The sequence below is a fragment of the Folsomia candida genome, unplaced genomic scaffold (assembly GCF_002217175.1).
Source record: "Folsomia candida strain VU population unplaced genomic scaffold, ASM221717v1 Fcan01_Sc008, whole genome shotgun sequence".
Taxonomy (NCBI): domain Eukaryota; kingdom Metazoa; phylum Arthropoda; class Collembola; order Entomobryomorpha; family Isotomidae; genus Folsomia; species Folsomia candida.
In genome coordinates, this window is record NW_019091200.1 from 3,153,696 (window position 1) to 3,175,023 (window position 21,328).

At 32.6% G+C, this 21,328-nt stretch overlaps 2 protein-coding genes across 2 annotated transcripts in view; both read left to right on the forward strand.

Annotated features, from left to right (window-relative positions):
- The window catches only part of LOC110853611 (very low-density lipoprotein receptor), a 133,076-nt gene that overhangs the window by 73,711 nt on the left and 38,037 nt on the right, over positions 1-21,328 (forward strand). The gene's annotated exons all lie outside the window — the stretch shown is intronic.
- Positions 18,052-18,748, forward strand: LOC110853613 (secreted acidic protein 2). The gene is made up of 2 exons (XM_022101900.2): positions 18,052-18,272; positions 18,524-18,748. Exons 1-2 carry the CDS (start codon positions 18,134-18,136, stop codon positions 18,610-18,612), a joined length of 228 nt encoding a protein of 75 aa, XP_021957592.1. The 5' UTR covers positions 18,052-18,133; the 3' UTR covers positions 18,613-18,748.

Sequence of the window (21,328 nt, forward strand, 5' to 3'; positions counted from 1 at the left end):
AAACCCCAAAATTACAGGGTTTACTGCGGAAGGTCGTACCTCATTTTTGTCCCTTTATTCAGTCCAATCTAGGCTAATGGATTGGCGGAGGGATATGTGGCTGGGACAAAAAATGAGATACGACTCACTTACAGGGAGAAAGATATTACAATTTTCCATATCATAATTGGACAGTGAAAGACGCAAAAACAGAGAAAGTTATCATCTCGAAAATGTAGCTCTGGGCAGGCTGATAACTTTGTTTTATCCCTATTTTCTGGCAATTAACCTCTTTCATGTGCTTTGACTACTGATGTGAGGCCTCCCCTCCGCCAACAAAGTTGACTAAACGGGAGTAAAGGAAAACATAACAAGGAATTCAAAGAGAAAGTTTGATATCTTATTTTACAAATACACTCTTAAGAATACAGTTTAAGAATTTAATGATATTTCTGAAATCTATGCATTAAAGTCCTCAAAATTTTTTAAGAGGCGAAATAAATAGCTTAATTGACACATGAATAAAGGACAACTAAACTAAACTAAATTAATTGGAAGTGCTGATTTCCATTGCTAAAACTGTTTAATTATGCATATTTATTTTAATTTTTAATGAAAATTAGGTGAAAGTTATAAAATAATGCATTTTTAAACAAAATTAAGCCATGGAAACCAATCATCCGCCAAATAACCTTTCAGATCTTTTATTACATACTAATTTTGAATGAACGGTAGTGACAAATTAATCAATTAATAAGAATTGTCATGACACAACTGCTTATTAAAATATACAATTTTAAAAAATATCAAATTGATAAATTACAACTGTCAAAGATTCCAATTCAAATCTCACAATTTCGGGATTTCCAACTTCACAAAATTTTTAAGAGTGGGTAGCACCCAAACTATTTAAGATGAGAAGAAGAAGAAAAGTTAAACTTGTCAAAGTTTTTGTGTGGTAAAATTTTCGCATGAATTTCACTCTGAAGAAGAAACCAGGCTTATATTTCATATCTCATTCTTCTGCTCCAATTAGTTCCAAAGTAATTCGAGAACCTCTTTTCGTATACTCTTTGCAAATTTATTTATATCGTGTATCGCCCAACCTGCGACGCATCGTCAGTTTTAATTTAACGAATGGCGCAGTTGCTGGCTTAATATGTACGTATTCTGAAAATTTGAAAATCAAGAGTCAAGCGAAGGAATAAGGAGGTAGGGAAATACACTCGGATCATTGCAAAGTATGTAAATCACGTGATTTTTTTAAGATAAATTGTAATGTAAATTTTGCACTACTGCTGTTTTTTCGCACACCAATTATCCTTGCCTTTTTAAATTAAAACATTGACATTTTAACGATGAAAATCAGATCTTAGGAAAACTATCTTAATGTAAGTTTTGGTATACAAAATCTACTAATTTATGTATTTGGCACTTTACTATCTCACAAATTTTGAAGTTTCATATTCTTATACTTCTTTATATTATCTTCTTATATTTATTTATTTTTAATAGCTAAATACTATCATTAATTTCAAGAGCTTTTGCTGGAGACCGATCGGGGCTGAAGCATGAAAATGTTGATGAAAAATTTAAAGTGTTTTATAAAATCACTTAAGGGGAGAGAAACAACTGCAAGTTGCAGAAAAAATTTTTAAATAACTTTTTCGCCCCCAAAATACAAAAAAAGTGCAAAAAATGCCTTTCTCGGATGAGTAGGAAACCCTCGCCTCCAGTCGCCTCCAGACAAGAGAGTGGAGGAAGCCCCGAGTTTCTTATCATTTCGGCCTCATCTGCGTGCTACATATTTTACTCAATCCTACTTATGGGGAAGGTCAACCACTAATTTTAACAATTTTTGTCAAAATTTTGAATTTCACGTCAAAAATGTAAATAATTATGGGGAATGCAGTCCAATGTGTTTCACCGCGAAAAATTATTCTTTTTGCACCCAAGAAAGGCATTTTTTGCACTTTTTTTGTATTTTGGGGGCGAAAAAGTTATTTAAAAATTTTTTCTGCAACTGGCAGTTGTTTCTCTCCCCTTAAGTGATTTTATAAAACACTTTAAATTTTTCATCAACATTTTCATGCTTCAGCCCCGATCGGTCTCCAGCAAAAGCTCTTGAAATTAATGATAGTAATACCAAAAATTTAGCGTCCTTCAGAATTGCGATTGATCTTTCGTTAATAAAATTATTAACGACTTACCAATAATTTTTAATTGGCGTTTTAGTTATTCACACACCGAAATTGTCCTGTAATTCGAAAAACAGTATTTCTAGAAAACTCTATTGTTAAATAGTTTAAATGAACTTGCATGGAATCTTGCATTCTAATATGTGATGCAAGTCACCATAAAAGACTGGAACTAATATTACATTCCCAAATGAATTAAATTCGCAACCACACAATTTCCGGTACTGCAGTGACGTTCATACTTGCAAAATCTTGCTGAGTGGTTTACCAATAAAAAAAAAGTAAAGTAAGTCAAGGCAGTGAAAGTGGCAGTGGGAGGCTGTGCACAAAAAATGTCATAATTTTTACGATGTAAAGTGCCCGGCTGGACGTCACCGTGGTCTGACAACTGAATAACGATATGCAAATTTAGTGCAATTTTTCATGCATGGTCCCACTTGAAGGTTGCGTAGGCTAGGTGAAAGTAATACTCCTGAGCCTACTTCCTTCTTTTTTTTGCCCACTTGGCAAATATTTGCATCAAGCTAATATTGCACAATACGCCCACACACCGACCCACCTGTCCCACCTGAGGGGAATATTTCATTTTTGCACTTTATTGCAATTTTTGACAAGCCGCTTGTCCCTTGGTTTCTTGTGTTAAATTAAATACTGCAGCAAACTCGGTTGGTTGTAAAAAAAAGACATGCACCTATTAGTGTAAGTTTACAAAAAAATTCTAGCCTGATCCGTCGATTTGCAAAATTATGGAAACATTTGTACAGTTACAAACAGCCAAAAATATTTATCTACTGTACAGGATTTTTTGGAGAAATTTAAATTTTTTAAATATTTGACATCCTTTTAAACGCCATTTTGTACACTTTCAGAAGAACTTAAATTTTTTTAAAGTTCGAAATCTTTAGAGATACCATTTTGTACATTTTTGGAAAAATTTCAACTTGTAAAAATGGGACATCATTTTGAATCATCATTTTGTACATTTTTACAATTGGTATTTTTCTTTACTACCAATCAGATAAGTTTGACCAGGTTGTCCGAAGTGAAAAATATATCATAGAATACTATCAAAAAACCATAAGTTAAATTGCAAACTCGACAAGATAGTCATCTTCTCCCTCCATGTTTATCCACGCCAGATATTAAATGTCAATTCCTTTACGCAATGAAAAGAACATGTCAATTTATTTTCTGAGAAACCTGGGGCATTTTTCCTCCATAAAATTTCGACATCTTTTTCGCCTCAATTTTCCCTACGATGTGACACAACTGTCAGCAACAGGAAGTCTGAAAACATGTCGGTGACACAATACATGATGCAATGCTGGGCTGATTGGCATCTTTGTTACAATTTGTTTGACTTTTTCCTACTTTCACCTTTACATTGCCCACGCGATTCTATTTTGGGTTCGGCACAATTTTGCACACTTTGCCGAATAATAATACGAGATCTGTGTAAATAAATAAAAATGTACGAATTGCGAATTATTTTTTAATAACGCTATAACTGCACAATTTTTCTAAAGACGACAATTAAAATTCTAATTACTGTTCATTTATTTGCAAAAGTCCGATAATGTTTCTGATAAGTTATTTGACCATATATTATTTACATAATTTCGTTATTGGCAAGAATAGCGAAACTAAAAAGACGAGGATAATGTACAAATTTCTGTTCACAAAAACTTATTTTACCTGCCAGGTAACCTTTCATAATTTTTTTCGACTAATAATAATGGACGAACTTGCAATCAGTTACCGAGTAATAGCATGACCTCACCGATATGGTAATAGTTGAATACTTATTTGGTCGTATTAACACCGCGAAATTCAGGATTTGTTACCAGGAAGTGACAAAAAGTATTTATTTTCAAACTTCGAATCGTCAACTTGATAATAACGATCGTTACAGATGAATCATGTATGAAGTGATTTGTAACGAAACACGGACAGAAACGGTTTTTGATCAAGATGTCAACATTTCTTTGAGAAGGAAAAGAAAAATCTGTGAGAGTGGAATATGAGATGAGATGTTAAATTGTATCCATCGCATCGGAATCGAATTGTGCTTTCTTGACGTGCCTTGTATATGGAAATTTGAGTGTAAGTGGGTCAGGAATAAAAAACAGGGTTTTTTTGTGATGTGTGGCTTTTTTAGGAAAAATTCCTAGAATTTTCCAAATACGCGGATTTGCAAAATTGCAAAAATTTAAAACATAGATATCATTTAACCTCTTAAACGAAAAGCTACTCGAATTTATTATTTAAAAAACACTAAATTTTCCTTTACTGTTCATTTGCATATTATTCGAAATTGCAACTAATTAAAGCAAAAATTGGCCAAAAGGCATAATAATGCAAAAATTGCGTATCCACCTGTATATAGAATTTTGCACGCTTTGTTCCCGTATGAATAAAATTTATTGCGAAAAATGTCCCGGATAAGAAGAACCCTGTCGAAATGGAGATTACTTTTCCTGTGACGTTGTCCTGTTCTTTTTGGTGTAGAAATGAGCCGGGTGTGTTGTTAGATCGAAGTGCATTTCTTATGCTAAGTGATGCTCATTTTGCATGCTAAATTCCACATTGGATCTCATTTCGAATCTGGCAGCGTATCAGATTCAGAAGGGCGGTGCGTCAACAATTTGCTGAATTACTTTACGAATTTTTGCACCATTTCCTTGCGATATATTTAATAAATATGTTGCAAAATTTTCCAGCCAAGCAAACTTATTGCCCACATTGACCACATATTTTAGCCATTCATTACCACCCCGGTAACAAATTATATCTCATTATTTACAGTTTTTATGCAAAATCCATGACACTTCTGTTGCACGGCCCCGTTAGTGAAAGCCGTGACACAAAACCCGTACCGCAATTCTTCTCCGTCCAATAGAGCTTAGCATATTGGAATTTGGCCCACATTGCGGAAATGTCTGGGAAGGATTTGAATTCAAATGGAGATGAAAAAAACTTTCTCCTTTTCCAACGGACGACTTTCACCGGAGAAAAAAATCCCTGACTTGACTCGAGTGAAGTGGACTTTCGCTGATTGTATGCCTGTGGTAGAAAAAATGTGACAGTGACGATGTAGCAAGTTCGGTGGAAAATAGAGGAACTTTCTCCACGATTTTGAGGCTCAATGTTGGTTTCCTTCTGAGGAAGATGAATTTTTTTCTTGATTAAAAGTGTAATTTGCGTGGGTGTTTGTAACCCAGTAAATCTTGTAGAAATTCGATGCAAGTTAAAAATTTTCGGATGTTCAAATCTTTGCGTATGACATCTAAATTTGCGAAATATTATGCAAAAATATAATTAGATAGGCAATTCGGCTTGAATTTTTGAGCTACGAGCGAAAATTTTAAAATTTTTGGAATTGATTTGTTTCCTAAATTCTTTAGTTACGGGTTAAAGAGAATGAAAGTTGAAAATTTGGAGAATTCTGAAAATTTTTCCAAGCTCGGAAATCATTTTAATATTTAACTCCCGATCTTTGCCAGTGTTTCGTTTCTTGCGGGTTTTTCTCATTCTTTGCACTGCAAAGCAAGAAACGCAAGAAATGCAAGGTGCAAGAAATGCAAGAAAGTGCAAGAAACACAGCGCCATCTAGTGACGCGCCTACAGAACTATGGCGGCGGGAAGGAGTTTCTTGCACTTTGCATTTCTTGCGGGTAGAAATAGCTGCAAGAAACCAATTTCTTGCGGTTATTTCTTGCAGGTGGTTACATGCACCCGAAACACTGATCTTTGCGCACATCTAAATGACATCTAAATTTGCAAAATATTACGCAAAAGCAATTAAATTGGCAATCGGAATTTTTGAGCTATGATAAAAAATTTTAAAATTTTAAGAATTTTTTTTTTAACGTCACAAGTTAAAGGGAATAAAATTTTTAAATCTTGAATCTGGTAATCATTCTACTGTTTAAATCAAAGATTTATTATTTCTTGCGACTATTAAATAATGCAAATTGAAAGACTTGTCACAAATTTAAGAGACACCTTCTACACATTTTTATAAGTTTACAACGAGTTTGTGGCCTGATTTTACTGCATAATCTTTACAAAGTTGTGGAAACATTCGTTCGTACATCAAGGATTTTACTAGTTCTCCGTAAATTGTGTGAGGAATTAATTTCGCACCGTAAAACGAAAGGATTTAAAAGTTTTATGTGTAGAGAGAGAGGTAAGTATTTGTGTAAAAGAGGAAATAAAATAAGTAGGTTAACGATCATTTTTTTGGGAGTGAGGAGGAAGATATAAAAAAAATAATCAATCGAGACTCTCAACTTGCCAGAAAAAATGAGAAGAATCTTACTCATCAGAATTTTAGATCATGTTGAATTTTCGGGATCAAAATGATTTTTAGAGATTTTTTTTTGTACTCACAAGAAGGAAATTCACGCCGTTATTTGTAACCCAGTAAACTAACAAACATTAGGTTGCAAATCTGTTATGTTATTGGACATCTCTTCATTTTGCAAAATATTTTGCAATTATTTTATAAAAATAAATTTATTTTGCAAAAATAAAATAATTTTATACAGTTTACACATTACAAAAATTTGAGTTAGTAAATATTTAAGTAATCAGTTCCGCAAAAATTTCTCTGATCTGAAAAATTGGACCTAAATTCCTTAGATTTATGCTAAACAAGCTCAAATGCATTTACGACTTAAAAATCTCACAAAGTTACAAAAAAAATCCATCGCGGAATTGGAAATTTAAATTGCCTTATTTTTTCCTACTTTCGACACAGAAAAAAATCTGTAAAGAAAGTAACACTGATCTCCCGAATCTCTGGTGGTGAACCGAACGCAGTGTAATTTTCTAATGCGAAATGCGATACCTTTTTTGGCAGATCGGATCTCATCTCTTTTGCCATCACATCTCTCATCTCATCTCCCGACCACTTACAAGTTAGTTACTCAACGAGTTTGTGTTGTACGATACGATGATATTGATTTCCTCTCTCGTCCTCAAAGAGTCTGGGTTTTAGAGGAGAAAGTTGTTTTCTTCCTGTCGATTTATGACTCTTCTCGGCGTCTGCTTTTGTGAGGGAACACTCTTAAAAATCGGGTTGCTTACCGATACATTTTTAATGGTATTTGATTACGACTTGGTAATGTTTTGGTAGTATTCTCACCGCTAAATGTCTAGATTTACGTATTTTGTGAATGTACTACTGATTTTTTTAAAATAAAATTTCTCTTGGGTACGACGCCGATTTCATAATTAAAACCACCTGATAGTAACCAATAAAAAATTTTAAGGTGGCCTAGTAAAGAGGTAATATTTAATTGAACCAGCTTCTAAATTTGAGTTTTTTATGAAAAACACGAAATACCCATTTAAATTTTGATCGGCATAGAGAAAATTCTAAACTTTGTGAAGAAAAATATATTTTTAAAATCAACTTTTTACCATCGAGTTTTACACAAAGTACGGAAGAAATACTCTTATTTTTTTTAGAAATTTTGGTATCAGGGTAATTTATGCGCTACACAAATTTATGAATTTTGTCCTCAACAGAAAATAAAATACGACACAAATATGTGCACTTCGTCCTTAAGAGGTTAAAATTACCAAAAGAATTAAGCTTAATCCCTGCATGTAACGTACCAACGCTATTTTTTCATGAAAATTTTCCCACACATTTGCAGATTTTACCGTGTTTTAAACTTAATCGTGTCATTTCCCACCATAAAAAAAATCACGCCCTCATTTTTAAGAGTGTTCCGGTAAAAAAGAGTTTCCTCTCAAATTTTTGGTTTAACGGGGAAGACACAAAGTTGGAGTTTGAGTGTCGTCTTCCTCACTGGAGGACAGGCAATCTTCTCGCCGTATCGATTTTAACTTAGACTTCTTTACGTGGCTTGATGTGTCACCTTACTTTACTTTATAGACAAGGCAACACTTGAGCCAAATGTCAATCCGATACGTGAACCTGCTCTGGGATGAAGGCGGAAAAGGGGTTGGATCGCTTTGTAGAGAAAGAATGGGCAATTACAGCGAATCGGATAAAAAATGACAGAGGAAAAAAATGCAGAAAGAGGATGAGAGAAAGGAGGGTTTATTTCGAATGTAGCTTTTTCATACGTCTTTTTTTCTTTACTTTAAGGATAAGTCCCTTATCGGCTTATATAGTGAGAAGTTGGTGATAAAATTGTTACGTAACCATAATTTCAACAAAGTTGGAATTAGCTAACACATTTCTCATCATCTGTGATTGACAAATTCCTTTTGCTCGGGGGAAATTCGTAGAGCTGTAAAGTTTGCACACAAATTATTCTACAAATTTATTTTGAATGCAGTTTTTGCAACTTTTTCACTCCGGGGGGAAATTATGTATGAAATATTTTAGCAAATATATTTATTTGTAGGAATGATTAAGAAGGTTCTGCGGATAAACATGCAGAAAAGTTGAGACTAGAGATTATTTTTGCACTTATGTAATCAAGAATTTATTTCAAATTATCTCATACTTATGGAATAACTACCTTAGCGTCAACGATATTTTTTTGAAATTATTTTAACTAAACGTTAAATAAGGTTTTGCTTTAGTTTGTTCTCTACCATAATTCCAGATAATACGTAAATTTTCAGGATTCCATTTCTGCAAAATGAAAATTTAAAGTGAAAGTTGTCTAAATTCTTGACCAATTAAACTTAAATTTTGTCAAACTTTTCCCCAACGTTCATTTAAAATGGATTATTATGTACCAAATTACAAATATAGAGCAATTTAAAATTGAGAGAGAGCTTAACGCCAGTAACGTTCATGAAGTTAGTTTGATTAGGTATATAAAAACAGATTTTGTATTTGACGACGAAAAACTGTTTAAAATTAATTAGGTAATTGTTTTGATAACAAAAATTAAACAACGACAGAAATTTAAATTAAATTAAAAAATTAAATTAAATTAACATTGAAATTAAATTTCACAAGTTAAACAGTATAATTTTGATAGAAATACTTTTACTTTGACAACGTAAAAAACATCATACATCCAAATTCACCCAATTCCTTCGCTTAACCCAACTTTCAGATGAAAAGGAGATTCATATAATACGATCAATGGGCTGTATTATACAGAGAAGAAACTACTATTCATGCTACTGAAACACAACCTCTGTAAATTTCAACTAAAATAATTGTACCATTTCATCATAAAAAAGGTCTATTTAACTTTGAAATGAATGCTTAAATGTATGTAATCATAAAAACCAAAAGAAATTGAGATAAAAAATTCATATTTTAGTTTCAATTTATGAAAGATTGCACCATTTTACCTCCAGTCGCATGAATGAATAGAAAATTCTTCCTGGTGTAGCACAGCCCATTGAATGTCATACGAAATTATATTTATTGATTTTAACGCCGAGATTCTTCTTTTAGTTATGCGATTAATGTAACATAAAGAAAATAGATATGCAATTCGGCAAATTTCAAGAATTTGAACGTTCCAATTTTCCAAATCATCTTGAAAATATCTGTTACATTTTATTATAAAAAATATTTGTATACGCAGTGGAAGGTAAAATTTTACGCAATTTTTTGCTCTTTAATAACTACTTATGGTCTAAAACACATGAAAATAAATAGGAAAAATAGACATATAATTCAGCAAGGTTCGATAATTTGAACGTGTCAATTTTTCAAATCACAGTAATCTTGAAAATATCTGTTACATTTTATTATAAAAAATATTTTTATACGCAGTGGAAGGTAAAATTTTTTACGCATTTTTTTGCAACTTTATATAATAACTATGATCTAAAATGTATTAAAATAGGAAAAATAGACATGTAATTCAGCAAGGTTTAAGAATTTAAACGTGCCAATTTTCCAAATCATAGACATCTTTAAAATATTTTAAATTTATAAAATATTTTTATACGCACTGGAAGGAAAAAAAATTTACGCATTTTTTTGCAACTTTGTATAATAACCATGAGTCTAAAATGCATTAAAATAAATAGGAAAAATAGACATGTAATTCAGCAAGGTTTAAAAATTTAAACGTGCCAATTTTCCAAATCATAGCCATCTTGAAAATGTTAAATTTATAAAATATTTTTATATGCACTGGAAGGTAAAAAATTTTACGCATTTTTTGCAACTTTATACAATTACCATTGGTTCTAAAATGCATTAAAATAAATAGGTCTCATGCTTTCACTTGGTCCCGTTCCGCTCTACTTTCACCCAACTTTCGGCTGATCCTTTAGTCCAACTAACGTTGAACTTTATGGGGTCCATCCATCCTCATGCATAGCTAATTAGGTAGATAGCAACGTCCAAACCGCACTCGGTGGGTTTAGAAATTCCAAAATTTGGCGGATTTAGTTGGAAAGGCCGAGAGAGAGAGAGAGTGGGGAGGGTAGGTAGCCTATGGTACAGACTTTGTGTAAGAGGGATTAGTAGGCATTTTAGCCTCAAGGTTTTTGACAGGAAATGAAATGCAGATTATTATATACTTTACTTTCACCCACCGCAGCCTCAATATTTGGGCTGCGATGGGGTGACACGCTTAGAAATTGGGGATGTGATTCGGGTCAAGTTATACGTATTTGTGAAGCTACTCTTTTGGTTGATGTGTTGTGGTAGTCAGACTTGTCACCAATGGGTGATATCTTGATACCGTGGGTTCGATTTTTGATACAAACGTGTTTGGCGGGAAAGAGGGGGAAAGTTTCCGGGAGTTTTCGAGCATTTTTAGGAAATTTTCGAATATTTTTCGGGTCCGTTTTTTACGGACCGTGTTTTTTTCGGAAATTTTTTTCTCCCAGTTTTCCGGGAATAAAGCAGAAATTAAGCCTATGTTTTTTTTTACTAATTGTGACCAAGTACTATATTTTTTACCAATTTGGGTAGTCATGATTGTTACCAGTGTTGGTACTTATGTAAGTTACTGATGGGTTGTACTTGGCTACCAATTACCTAATTTTCCTGGTTGTTGTTTTGCATCCTTTATTCAGGGCAAATTCTTAAATTTCTAAATAATTGCCCAGAGGAAACTTGTTTCTGATGGGCAATGTTACTACGTGATTTTTAAGGGTGTGGCCAGTCATGGAAGGATAATAAGCGGGCCGAAGAAGAAGAGATGATTAATTATCCGTCCCCACATTTAATTCAGATTCACTCCATTCTCCAACTAACGAACAACTTTACACAGTCTGAGAGCTCACCCGCGAGTTCAATTAATTTTAAGGTTGAATTTCACTCCGGAGAATTAAATTTCTGAAAATGCTAATATCAGGCGCGCGCATGTCAAATTCAAATGTAAATAATATTATAAATTTGACGGTTAAATATATGCAAGCAAATAGCTTCTGGTATATAAGTTTCCTGTTATTTATTTTTGTTAATTCTGTTTGAAATTCTATCTTCATGATATCTTCATGATTTGCCTACTTTTGGATGTGTGAACATTAAAAGGCGAGTCCTTTTTTGCATGCAAAGCTTATGGCGGGACAGGATCTTTTTTTAAATTAAACCGTATCTACATTTAGAAAGTGCCGCCACGCATGAATTAAATTAAATGTTCATGCCTCAAATTCGGGTTTTCGCTTTAAAGTTTTACCTCTTTATTAAATCAAGAGGACTGAATGCAAATATTTTGGCTTGTCATGTCGGTATTGCTTATCAAATAAATTCTTACGTCATTTACTTAAAATTAGTGAATATTTGATTAAGTTAACTAGAAGAAAATAATTTTAGCAGTGGCCGCAGGACTAAATATTGACATTTGTTGATGTAAATAATTAATAAAGACGTAAAACTTGAACGCCAAAATCCGAGTATGAGATTTACTTACTATTGGTGACACCAGATGCATGAGATTCGAGTAAGATTATATTTTTTAATTTTTTAATTTTGACTTTAAAATCTTACAATTTTTCGTGCTTAATAAAATTTTCATATTTTGTTTTATGTTTAATAAAATAAAATGGTTCCTGGAAAACTCAAATTGTACGAAAAATTTTGGTAGCCTTTATTGAATATCTATTAAATCACAAATTTTTTAAAATGATAAGTCTCTTGTGATTTTAAAATTTCCTGATTTTAGCGACTTTAATAATTTGAATTTTAAAATATGTTTCAAACCAAATTTTATAAAACTAAATGCATTTTTATTTTGTTCAATTTATTATTCAAATTTATTCCTTCAAAACCATCCAACGAATTAAACTCTTGACTTGAATACGCCTTAAAGCAAAATATAATAATATGGGAAACTTCGGTGGAAAAAATTATGTCGTGATTTGCATATCGCGAATATCATGTAGATTATTTCTCGGTAAAATGAAACGGATGGATGATCTTTATGTTGAGCTAATTTGTTACGTATGACGAACGAGCTGTTACTTGAGCAGGGTGAAAGTTCGGTGTGATGGATGGAATCCATTTATTTTATTCTGCTTTCTTCTCTGCTTAAAATATTGGGCCGTGCATGGAAAACGTATCGAAACTCTAGTAGATATTTGTAAGTCACGTGGTAAACACGTGACTTATATATATACATAAGCTTCCATGTTAAATTTGTTGTATTAATGGATCAGTAGGGATGCAAAAACATGCGAAAAAATGGCACACCCAATATGTTCAACCCCAGAATAAGTGCTATCAAACAATGGAAGTGGGGTGACATGTCATTAATAACCTGCATATTGTCAACATTGCTACATATTTTGGCGAATTTTGAGACAAAAATTTTTCCAGATTTCGATAAACGTTTTTAAAATTAGAGAGAATATTTTTAGAATTTACTTAAAATACGCTACACGTTCTTGAAATAGAAAATTTAATCTAATCTGCTGCAAGCTAAATCATTTAAACTTTCTAAAATTGTGTTTACCATCGACAAAATCACGCATATTTAATAATTTTCGAAATTAAATTAATTATTTTTTTCTTTTTTTTACAGGTAAGACGCAAATTTTCTCCGTCAACTTTTGTTCCGCGTCCCGTATCGTGAATCAGATCGTTACGAACGATAACATAACACCACTCGATAAAAGTAGGTTATGATTGTCATTAAGTGTGGGGAAAGAGTCCATATCTGTCGGCACGGAATGTTTAGTTGAAAAGCAATTGTGCCAAACGAAACGGTAAGAATATTATTGTTATGGTTATGTTTGCACTGTTTTTGGCAAATGTGTACGAAAAGTGGCATCAAAGTGTTGTCAAAGTGGAGTCTGGTGTGGTTTGGCATTTGTGCAAAATTCCGAACCCTGATGAGAAGAGGAGAGATCAAAAACCGCATTGTGTTATGAGATCCTGGTGGGTTTGCGATTGTTGTTTGAGAGGAACGTGCGTAAAGGATGGGGCCGTTTTTACCTTAGAGGAGAGAGATTGGAAAAGTAGCGTATATCCTGTGTGCATCACCCAGTTTTTTGCGACTATCGTCAAATGGACGTTAAATCGTGTATATGAAGTCGCGTTATTACCAATAAGTAAGGTTTCGCAGTAATAACGGTGACATAAACTTGTAGGTTTTAGACGGTACAAAATTGGGGAAATAGACCAGCCTTTATGAATAGTCTCTTTTATTATGTACGTCAAATTTTGAAAATTAGTTGTGTAATATTATATGTACTCTGCTCTGTCCTTGGGGCTGTGATGGAAAGGTATTTCTGAAACTGCATAATGCTGTAATTTGAAATTTTATTGCAGCAATTCAGTTGGATCTTTGGAACCAAGTAATCTTTGCGAGGTTAAGAATATTGGAGAATTAAACATATTTCAATTTACGATAAGGGGAAGGTGACTATATTTCGAAGGAATTAAGAAATCAGACATATATGCAAATATCCATAGACACTACGATGATTACAAAAGTATCGTCGGGTTTCGAATTACGAAGAACAATTGAACGACAAATTAATTTTAGTGCTGCAAAATTTCTCTGGACAAGAATTATGTAAAAATTTATACATTTTTTCTCCTGTAGAAATAGCCATTTTTGTACCTTAGTTAAACGTAAAATCTAATTGGCGTTTTACATTTTTGTACCTTAGTTAAACGTAAAATCTAATTGGCGTTTTACATTTTAATTTTCGACTACAAAATCTATCAATTTTAATTACAATTTTTAATTACAATTTTTAATTACAATTTTTAATTACAATTTTTAATTACAATTTTTTTAGGTTTGTCAATTGCTCAAATTGTGCAGGAATAGGTATTCAAAGAAAATTGTATAACAACAATATTTACATGCTCAAGGAAATGCTTGAAAATCTATAAAATTGTAAGTCTTTAGTGAAAACTTTCACATTGAAAAATATTAAAATACAATATCGTTATTAGACTTATCCTTAGTTTTTAGAAAGCCTGTGGACTAACTATATTTTTGTGAACAATTATCCCTCTAACTTTTTTAATTTGTTAAAAAAATCCTTAATTAGAAAAGAAATCCATGATTTTTTTAAAAAATTTTATAAATATTTCAACTTAAATTTATCAAATTTTTACATTTACCTCAAGTTTCCACCTATTTTTCAGGTAGGATTGAAAACAGTTTTCTAGACTTGGAAAAATGTAGGTAGCTCTGATCACCATCGTATCTTCCCTTCACGTTTAATGAGATGTGCCGCATTCCCATTTATTTTATAGTTATCACGCCACTTTATTTTGATATGGTGGGAAATGATGACGAAGTGAGAGATAAGGCGTTGCTCAAAGGCAAGGTCCGTGACACAATGTCGTAATACTTTCACCGGATTGCTTTCTCCTTCAGACACCGTGTCGTCACATGGCGTCGTAAAATCTTACGTTGATATGTCATTGCACGGAGTCACGTGAACGTTCATATTTTGTGAGGAATCGTGTATAAAGGACTGTTACGGACGATTTCATAGTTTGATAAATAAATAAATTTCATATTTTGATATTTTGAGTTTTGGAATTTGCAATTCAAAATCTCTTCAAGTTTCAAAAATAATTTAATTTATTTTATAAAACCTTAGAGTTTACACGAAAAAAATGTTTTTTGAATATTTTAGTTAAAAATATTTTAATTCAAAATTACAAAACGCAAGTACACATTCCCGCCACCACATGTGACTATACATTCCCACCATGACATGGGCAGTGCATGGTGGTAAATTTGATTTTCACAGAAATATTATCATCCTTCAGTAATAATTCGTTACCAACGCGGTACATCCTTAAATATATTTATACACGGTAACAATTTTGCTATAAAATTAGTTTTCGTTGTATCTTTTTTGATAAGTATTTCCTACAAAAAAATGCAAGCCAATTTAGTGTACGAGACAGTTGGACAGTTGGATGTTTAGATGCACCAACACGCAGCAAGATAACTCGGAGAATAGAATAAATCTGGGCTTCTTGTAGTTGAAGAATTTCATTGCAAAAAATAGAGAACAAGAATTTGTGCGAGTATAGAGAAGTTTAACGTAAAGGGTTGGAGTTGAGTAGATCAGATTGACATTTAAGACAGGAGAATTGCATTTATATTTATTTGGATTCCAATTCAATTTCAAACTTTCTCTGGCTCCGAGGCTAAATGTCAAGTCAAATCGGTGGTCGACTTGAAGGGGTCGGCCACCTAGGATGTGATCCACTTGGGTGGTGGGTAAATTAGTGCAGAGTGGTAAATTTGATAGGATAATTCATAACGTTATCAGTGTAATTTCTTGATAATACATACTTTTTGATGCCGAAATCTGTTTAGGATTTCGATAAGAGTCAGTTATCCGGTTTTCGGGTAAAAGTATCTATCCGAACAGAATCCAAATCATTCGGTTTGGATATTTCTTAATCCGAAAAAATCCTATTGGATTAAGGTGGCTATTTTTTAACCAAAAAATTCGGATTCGGTTTGGATGGATATTTTTTTCACTAAAAACTTCGGATTCGGTTCGGATAGATATTTCCTCACCCGAAAAATTCGGATTCGGTCGGATGGTTATATTATCACCCGAAAAATTCAAATTCGGTTTGGCCGGATCAGACAACGTGCCCAATCGACTCAACTTTGATTTCTATTGTTATTTGAACTCAGGAGATAACTGTTCTAAAATCAGTGCAAAAATCGGACGGAGTAACAATTTGACGTCCTTAACGTGCGACCTCGCCCAACTCGGTGGCATCTTTTATCTATATTTCAATTCCTTATTACGACTCCGACTGAGAGGAGACGAGACGTGAGAAGTGGCAGGTGGCGAAGCTTTCGGAAACAGAGAGAGCGGATAGAATTCAATTTTGGCTTTATTTTTACTCTTCCTTTCTCCATCTTGTCGACATCATTGCTTTCCTCGTTAGTTTAAAGGCTTGAGATGTTTCCTGATCTGATTGTCGTTTCAGACCGAATTGTTTGCACAATTTTTTTAAATGATGTATATTTATTTTTATTCCTACGATTTTTTCTTCTTGGAAAACATAAAAGAAAGTGGGCGACAAAGACGGCTAAGGGGGTTACGTCTTTGACATTTTTTTGGGTTCTGAGTACTTTTATATTGAAAACTTTACAAATATGGAATATAATGAGATCAGTTTGAGAAGAATTTAGTATTCCAGTATTTGTCTTGGTGAGACTACTGTTTGTCGAATTTTGGAGATTTTTGTATAAATAATATGAAAAATAGGAGGAAAAAAGGTTTGTTTTGCAAAATCATGTCAATTTTGCAAGTTTTGTTAATATACTTAATTTGTTAGCTATATGAAATTTGTCACAAATTAGCCTTATTTATCAAAGTCTTATATTATTAAGTCTTTTAAATCTTATATTGTTAAGTAGACAAAATTTTTGTATAATTTTACTTTTTGACGGCTAAATTCAGCAATTTTTATTTGTGATTCACAAATCGTGAAGTTATAAATTTTGCACAAAATTAATTTTTGCACAAAATGTTAATTTTGAGGCGGAATATGCTATATCAAAATTTCCATAATTTTATGAGAAAACAACAATAGATGAGATATTTTTTCTTAAATATGTAGTTGATTTTTGTTAACAATTTTGCAAATGGCCAAGTATCGATGAAAAACTCGAGGAAACGTGTAAATTACATTCGTGAATAGTTTTAAACCTTTACAAATTCCTAATTTAAAAAAAAATTTCTTCCATTAAATTTCATTAGTTGACACGCATTTGGAGTTAGTACGGGAGCTTTTTTATACTCGGTATTTGAGGGGAGGTTGGAAAATGGGTTATGACGCTCCTTTTTGCAGGATCGTTAGTAAAACAGAAGCCACAAACCGCAAAAACAATGCTCCTCGGAGGACTCAATATATATCATTTTTACGAAAATACGTATTACTCCCTTTTGGTTTTCCTGTTATTCGATTGTGTCCAACCATGGTGTTGAAAATTGTGTCATGATATGTTTCTGCGTATATTTTTGTTTTATGTATTTGACCATGTTTCACAGTGCCTATTAATTATTTGGGTTTCCCGTTACACTCAAATATGCAGATAATAAAAGTGCTACCCAATGCAGGTGCTAAATATATGGTTCTACAGATTTTTAATAAAATGGTAAAAATATTTTCCTCAAAACTTTCAAACTTGCTACCCAAAATGTTGGACGGATACATTTATTAATAAAATTGGTAAAGCTTTATCACCAATCTGGAAATACATATGAAATCTTAAAGCTATTAGTTATTTAGGTATTTTACTGTCATACTTATTAGTACAGGAATTTGAGAGTCATTCTGGTTAAATGCACGTTAATTAAAATAATGGCGATAAATAATTTTTACTTGGTTTAAATAGATTAATGTGGATTATTAGCTGAAAATCCACTCATCCAGGAAATTGGATGTGGTCAATGGCGTAGCTAAAATTTGCAACATTTTCCTCCATGAATTTTATAACCAGTTTTTTGCTATCCCACTGGAAAGTAACGCAGTTTGTAATTGTAATCCGACTTGAACACACGTTTTTTATTATTTCTTATTATTTTTCGACAAAAAAATGAGTCGATTTACATTATGGCTTTTGGCGATTGGAGTGACGGTCGCAATTTTTGCGACGGGTGTCCACTCGCAGGATGACGACGATAGCGGCGACGGGAGTGATCCTGACACTGATGACGATGGTACTGAGGATGACGGTAATTCGAAAAGAAAAAAAAATTGGGTGGAAAAAACGAAAAAAAAACGAATTATTTAGTCAGATTTTGAAAAATGTTTAGCCTGAAATTAATTAAATTTACAAATGTTTTAATCTCGGGGTAAAGTTGAGATAATTTGGCTTAACATCCTAGCTAAAATCTGAACTATTTCGAAATTTTTACATGAAAAACTTACATTGTCAAATTTTATTTTATTTTGTGCATAAAAATGAAAATAATAATAATCTCAGGTGCAGACATCGATTCTGATGTGGAGACTGATAACTCTCTGAGAAAGAAGAGACAGTCAGATTTAGACCAGGATTATTTCCAGGAGTGAAAGCACGTGTTATTGTGAAATCTATCAATTTTAATGGTGAAAAATAATTTGCAAACTGCATTTGTGTCGTCAAACTTTAACAAATTTTCAGTACCATGATTTAAGAGTAAATAAACCACATTTATTCAGAAAAATATGTTAATGTACGAATAGAAAAATTAATCTGTCATTGCAAAATCCCGTTTAAACCTATGTTAATCTTGTCAACATATGTCATTTGCACATTTATAGTAAATACACTGAGGGGATAAATTGTCCGTCACGGTTTAACATAGCTATATCTCGTACAATTTCATAGATATCAATTTGAAATTTTGCATAGTTGTAGACAATCGCATTTGTGATGAAATTGGACTCATAGGTTGAAAAAATAATGCAAAGGTCAAAGGTTACGATTTTTTGACCTAAAACCTCAAAAGTCAGCTACATCAAGAAAATTTTTTTCTTGGTATTTTTATTTTTATAAAGTTAGGGCAAGTCATCCTGAGCATTTTGATATGTTGGTCACCTCTGTGCGATTTTTTTTGTGCCCACAGCGATTTTTTGAAAAGTGATGTTTTGAGATTTTCTCCCGTAAGCCCAATGTTATAACTTTTCAAAACATCACTTTTCAAAAAATCGCTGTGGGCACAAAAAAAATCGCACAGAGGTGACCAACATATCAAAATGCTCAGGATGACTTGCCCTAACTTTATAAAAATAAAAATACCAAGAAAAAAATTTTCTTGATGTAGCTGACTTTTGAGGTTTTAGGTCAAAAAATCGTAACCTTTGACCTTTGCATTATTTTTTCAACCTATGAGTCCAATTTCATCACAAATGCGATTGTCTACAACTATGCAAAATTTCAAATTGATATCTATGAAATTGTACGAGATATAGCTATGTTAAACCGTGACGGACAATTTATCCCCTCAGTGTAAGTATTTTGCATGAAATGAAAAAAGTTGGTACTTGTTTTTTTTACCAGTTATGAGAGAAAATATGCTCCTTGCATTATGCAAGGTACATATTTTAGTCGTCCCAAAAAGACAACTTACATGAATGCTAAAAAATTATAATTTTAGGTACTATGCATAACCAAAATTATACAATTGGGCCCTACAAAAGGCACCCGTATCCTTATCGCACTCTGGAAAATATGTGGAAACAATTTTATAAGAGGAAACACAGGCAATTTGGCTCTAATGTTTGTAACCCAGTAAACTGTATAAACTTTAAAAAAATACTATTCCAAAATGCTTGAATTTATTCCAGTTTTAAAATAAATTTTTCTTTCGTAACTTTTAAAAAATTGTACAAGCATTTGTTACTCTACCGAACTTTTACACGCGCCAAAATGCATTGGTAAATAAATGGGTTTTAATTTACTCGTGCCAAAATATTCTTAAAAAATTCAAATTTCAAGATAAATTCAGGAAATGGTAAATCATTACCCCGCTGGTAACGCTTTTGTCACCAACTTACATACTTCCTTAGAGAGTGTAGATAATGGACAACGTGGATATTTACATTTTTAATAGGGCAGCCGTTTACTCTCCGTTATCGTCATAACGGGGTCATTCAATTCTACGAGGAAAGTGTGACTTGGCATGCCTTCCATCCAAGTAGGGTTCCATTTTTTGTGCCAGAACTCGGTTTTGTTACAGAATTGAGGGAACACAAAATGAGATTGCGAAGACTGGAAACTTATCGAAGTGAAACATCATACGCTTTTTTAGCTATAAGAAAAATGTGGTTTTTCTCTCCTATTTTCCATGCATGCACTAATTTTTTAAGCAAATTTACCTAGTTGGATGTATAACTTGGCGGTGTTTTAAGAACCCTGGTTTTAAGTGGCCGTTATATAATCCCCAAAAATTATGCGGATTTTGCCCCCAAAAAGTGAAAGTCTAATTTATAAAGTGGAGACGATCTTGTTAGCCCGTTAGTTAAACAAAGTAAGAAGTTAGTGCATTAGTATGGACAGCGTGGAAGGGTAAACTATGCCAAATTTTGCAAGAGTATTGATTTTTATGTGATTTTTTGTGCAAATCTGCTATGCAGAAGATGTCCCACATCGTTCCAAGACACTTGGTGCCATTAGACTTTCCAAGCAGACGGATAAAAACACTGCCAGCACGAGACGACATGAAAACTGCATTTTGTTTGATTTATTAAATAATATTCAGTAATTATGAATACGCGAGGAGAAGCATATAGTTTTGCATTTACCTAACGTCCCATTGCATGCGGGTTTTGAATTCGAATTTATTCATCTCGCGTTTCGCAAAAAATGAAGATTTTATTGCATCTACAAATCGACAATTTTATTGTTTGAAAACTTGGGAAGCTATTATTTGGATTTTTCTACTTCCATCTGAAAATTAGAAATAAAATAGATACAAAATTATAACAACAATTGAATATTTTTTTCATGAAAACAAATCAAAATTATAACCTCATAACTTAAAAATTATCGATTTTCGGATGCAATAAAATCTGCATTAATATTAACTGAATAACTTTAGCATTAACTGAATATGTTTCAAAATCGCCATTTCAATACATGGAAAAGAAAGTTTAGACACAAAAACTTAAATTCAAAACCCACATACAAAGCCACCTTAAGAATGCGTAAAATCATATCAGACAACAATTTTGTTGCCAACTTATTTTTGAATATAAAGTTGGTGACAAATTGTCAGTGACAATTTGCAAAATAATTTCACACAAA

Coding starts and splice junctions, on each gene's coding strand:
- LOC110853613 (XM_022101900.2), top strand. CDS start 18,134: ATGAGTCGATTTACATTATGGCTTTTGGCGATTGGAGTGACGGTCGCA. Junction 18,273..18,523: donor CGATGGTACTGAGGATGACG/GTAATTCGAAAA, acceptor TAATAATCTCAG/GTGCAGACATCGATTCTGAT.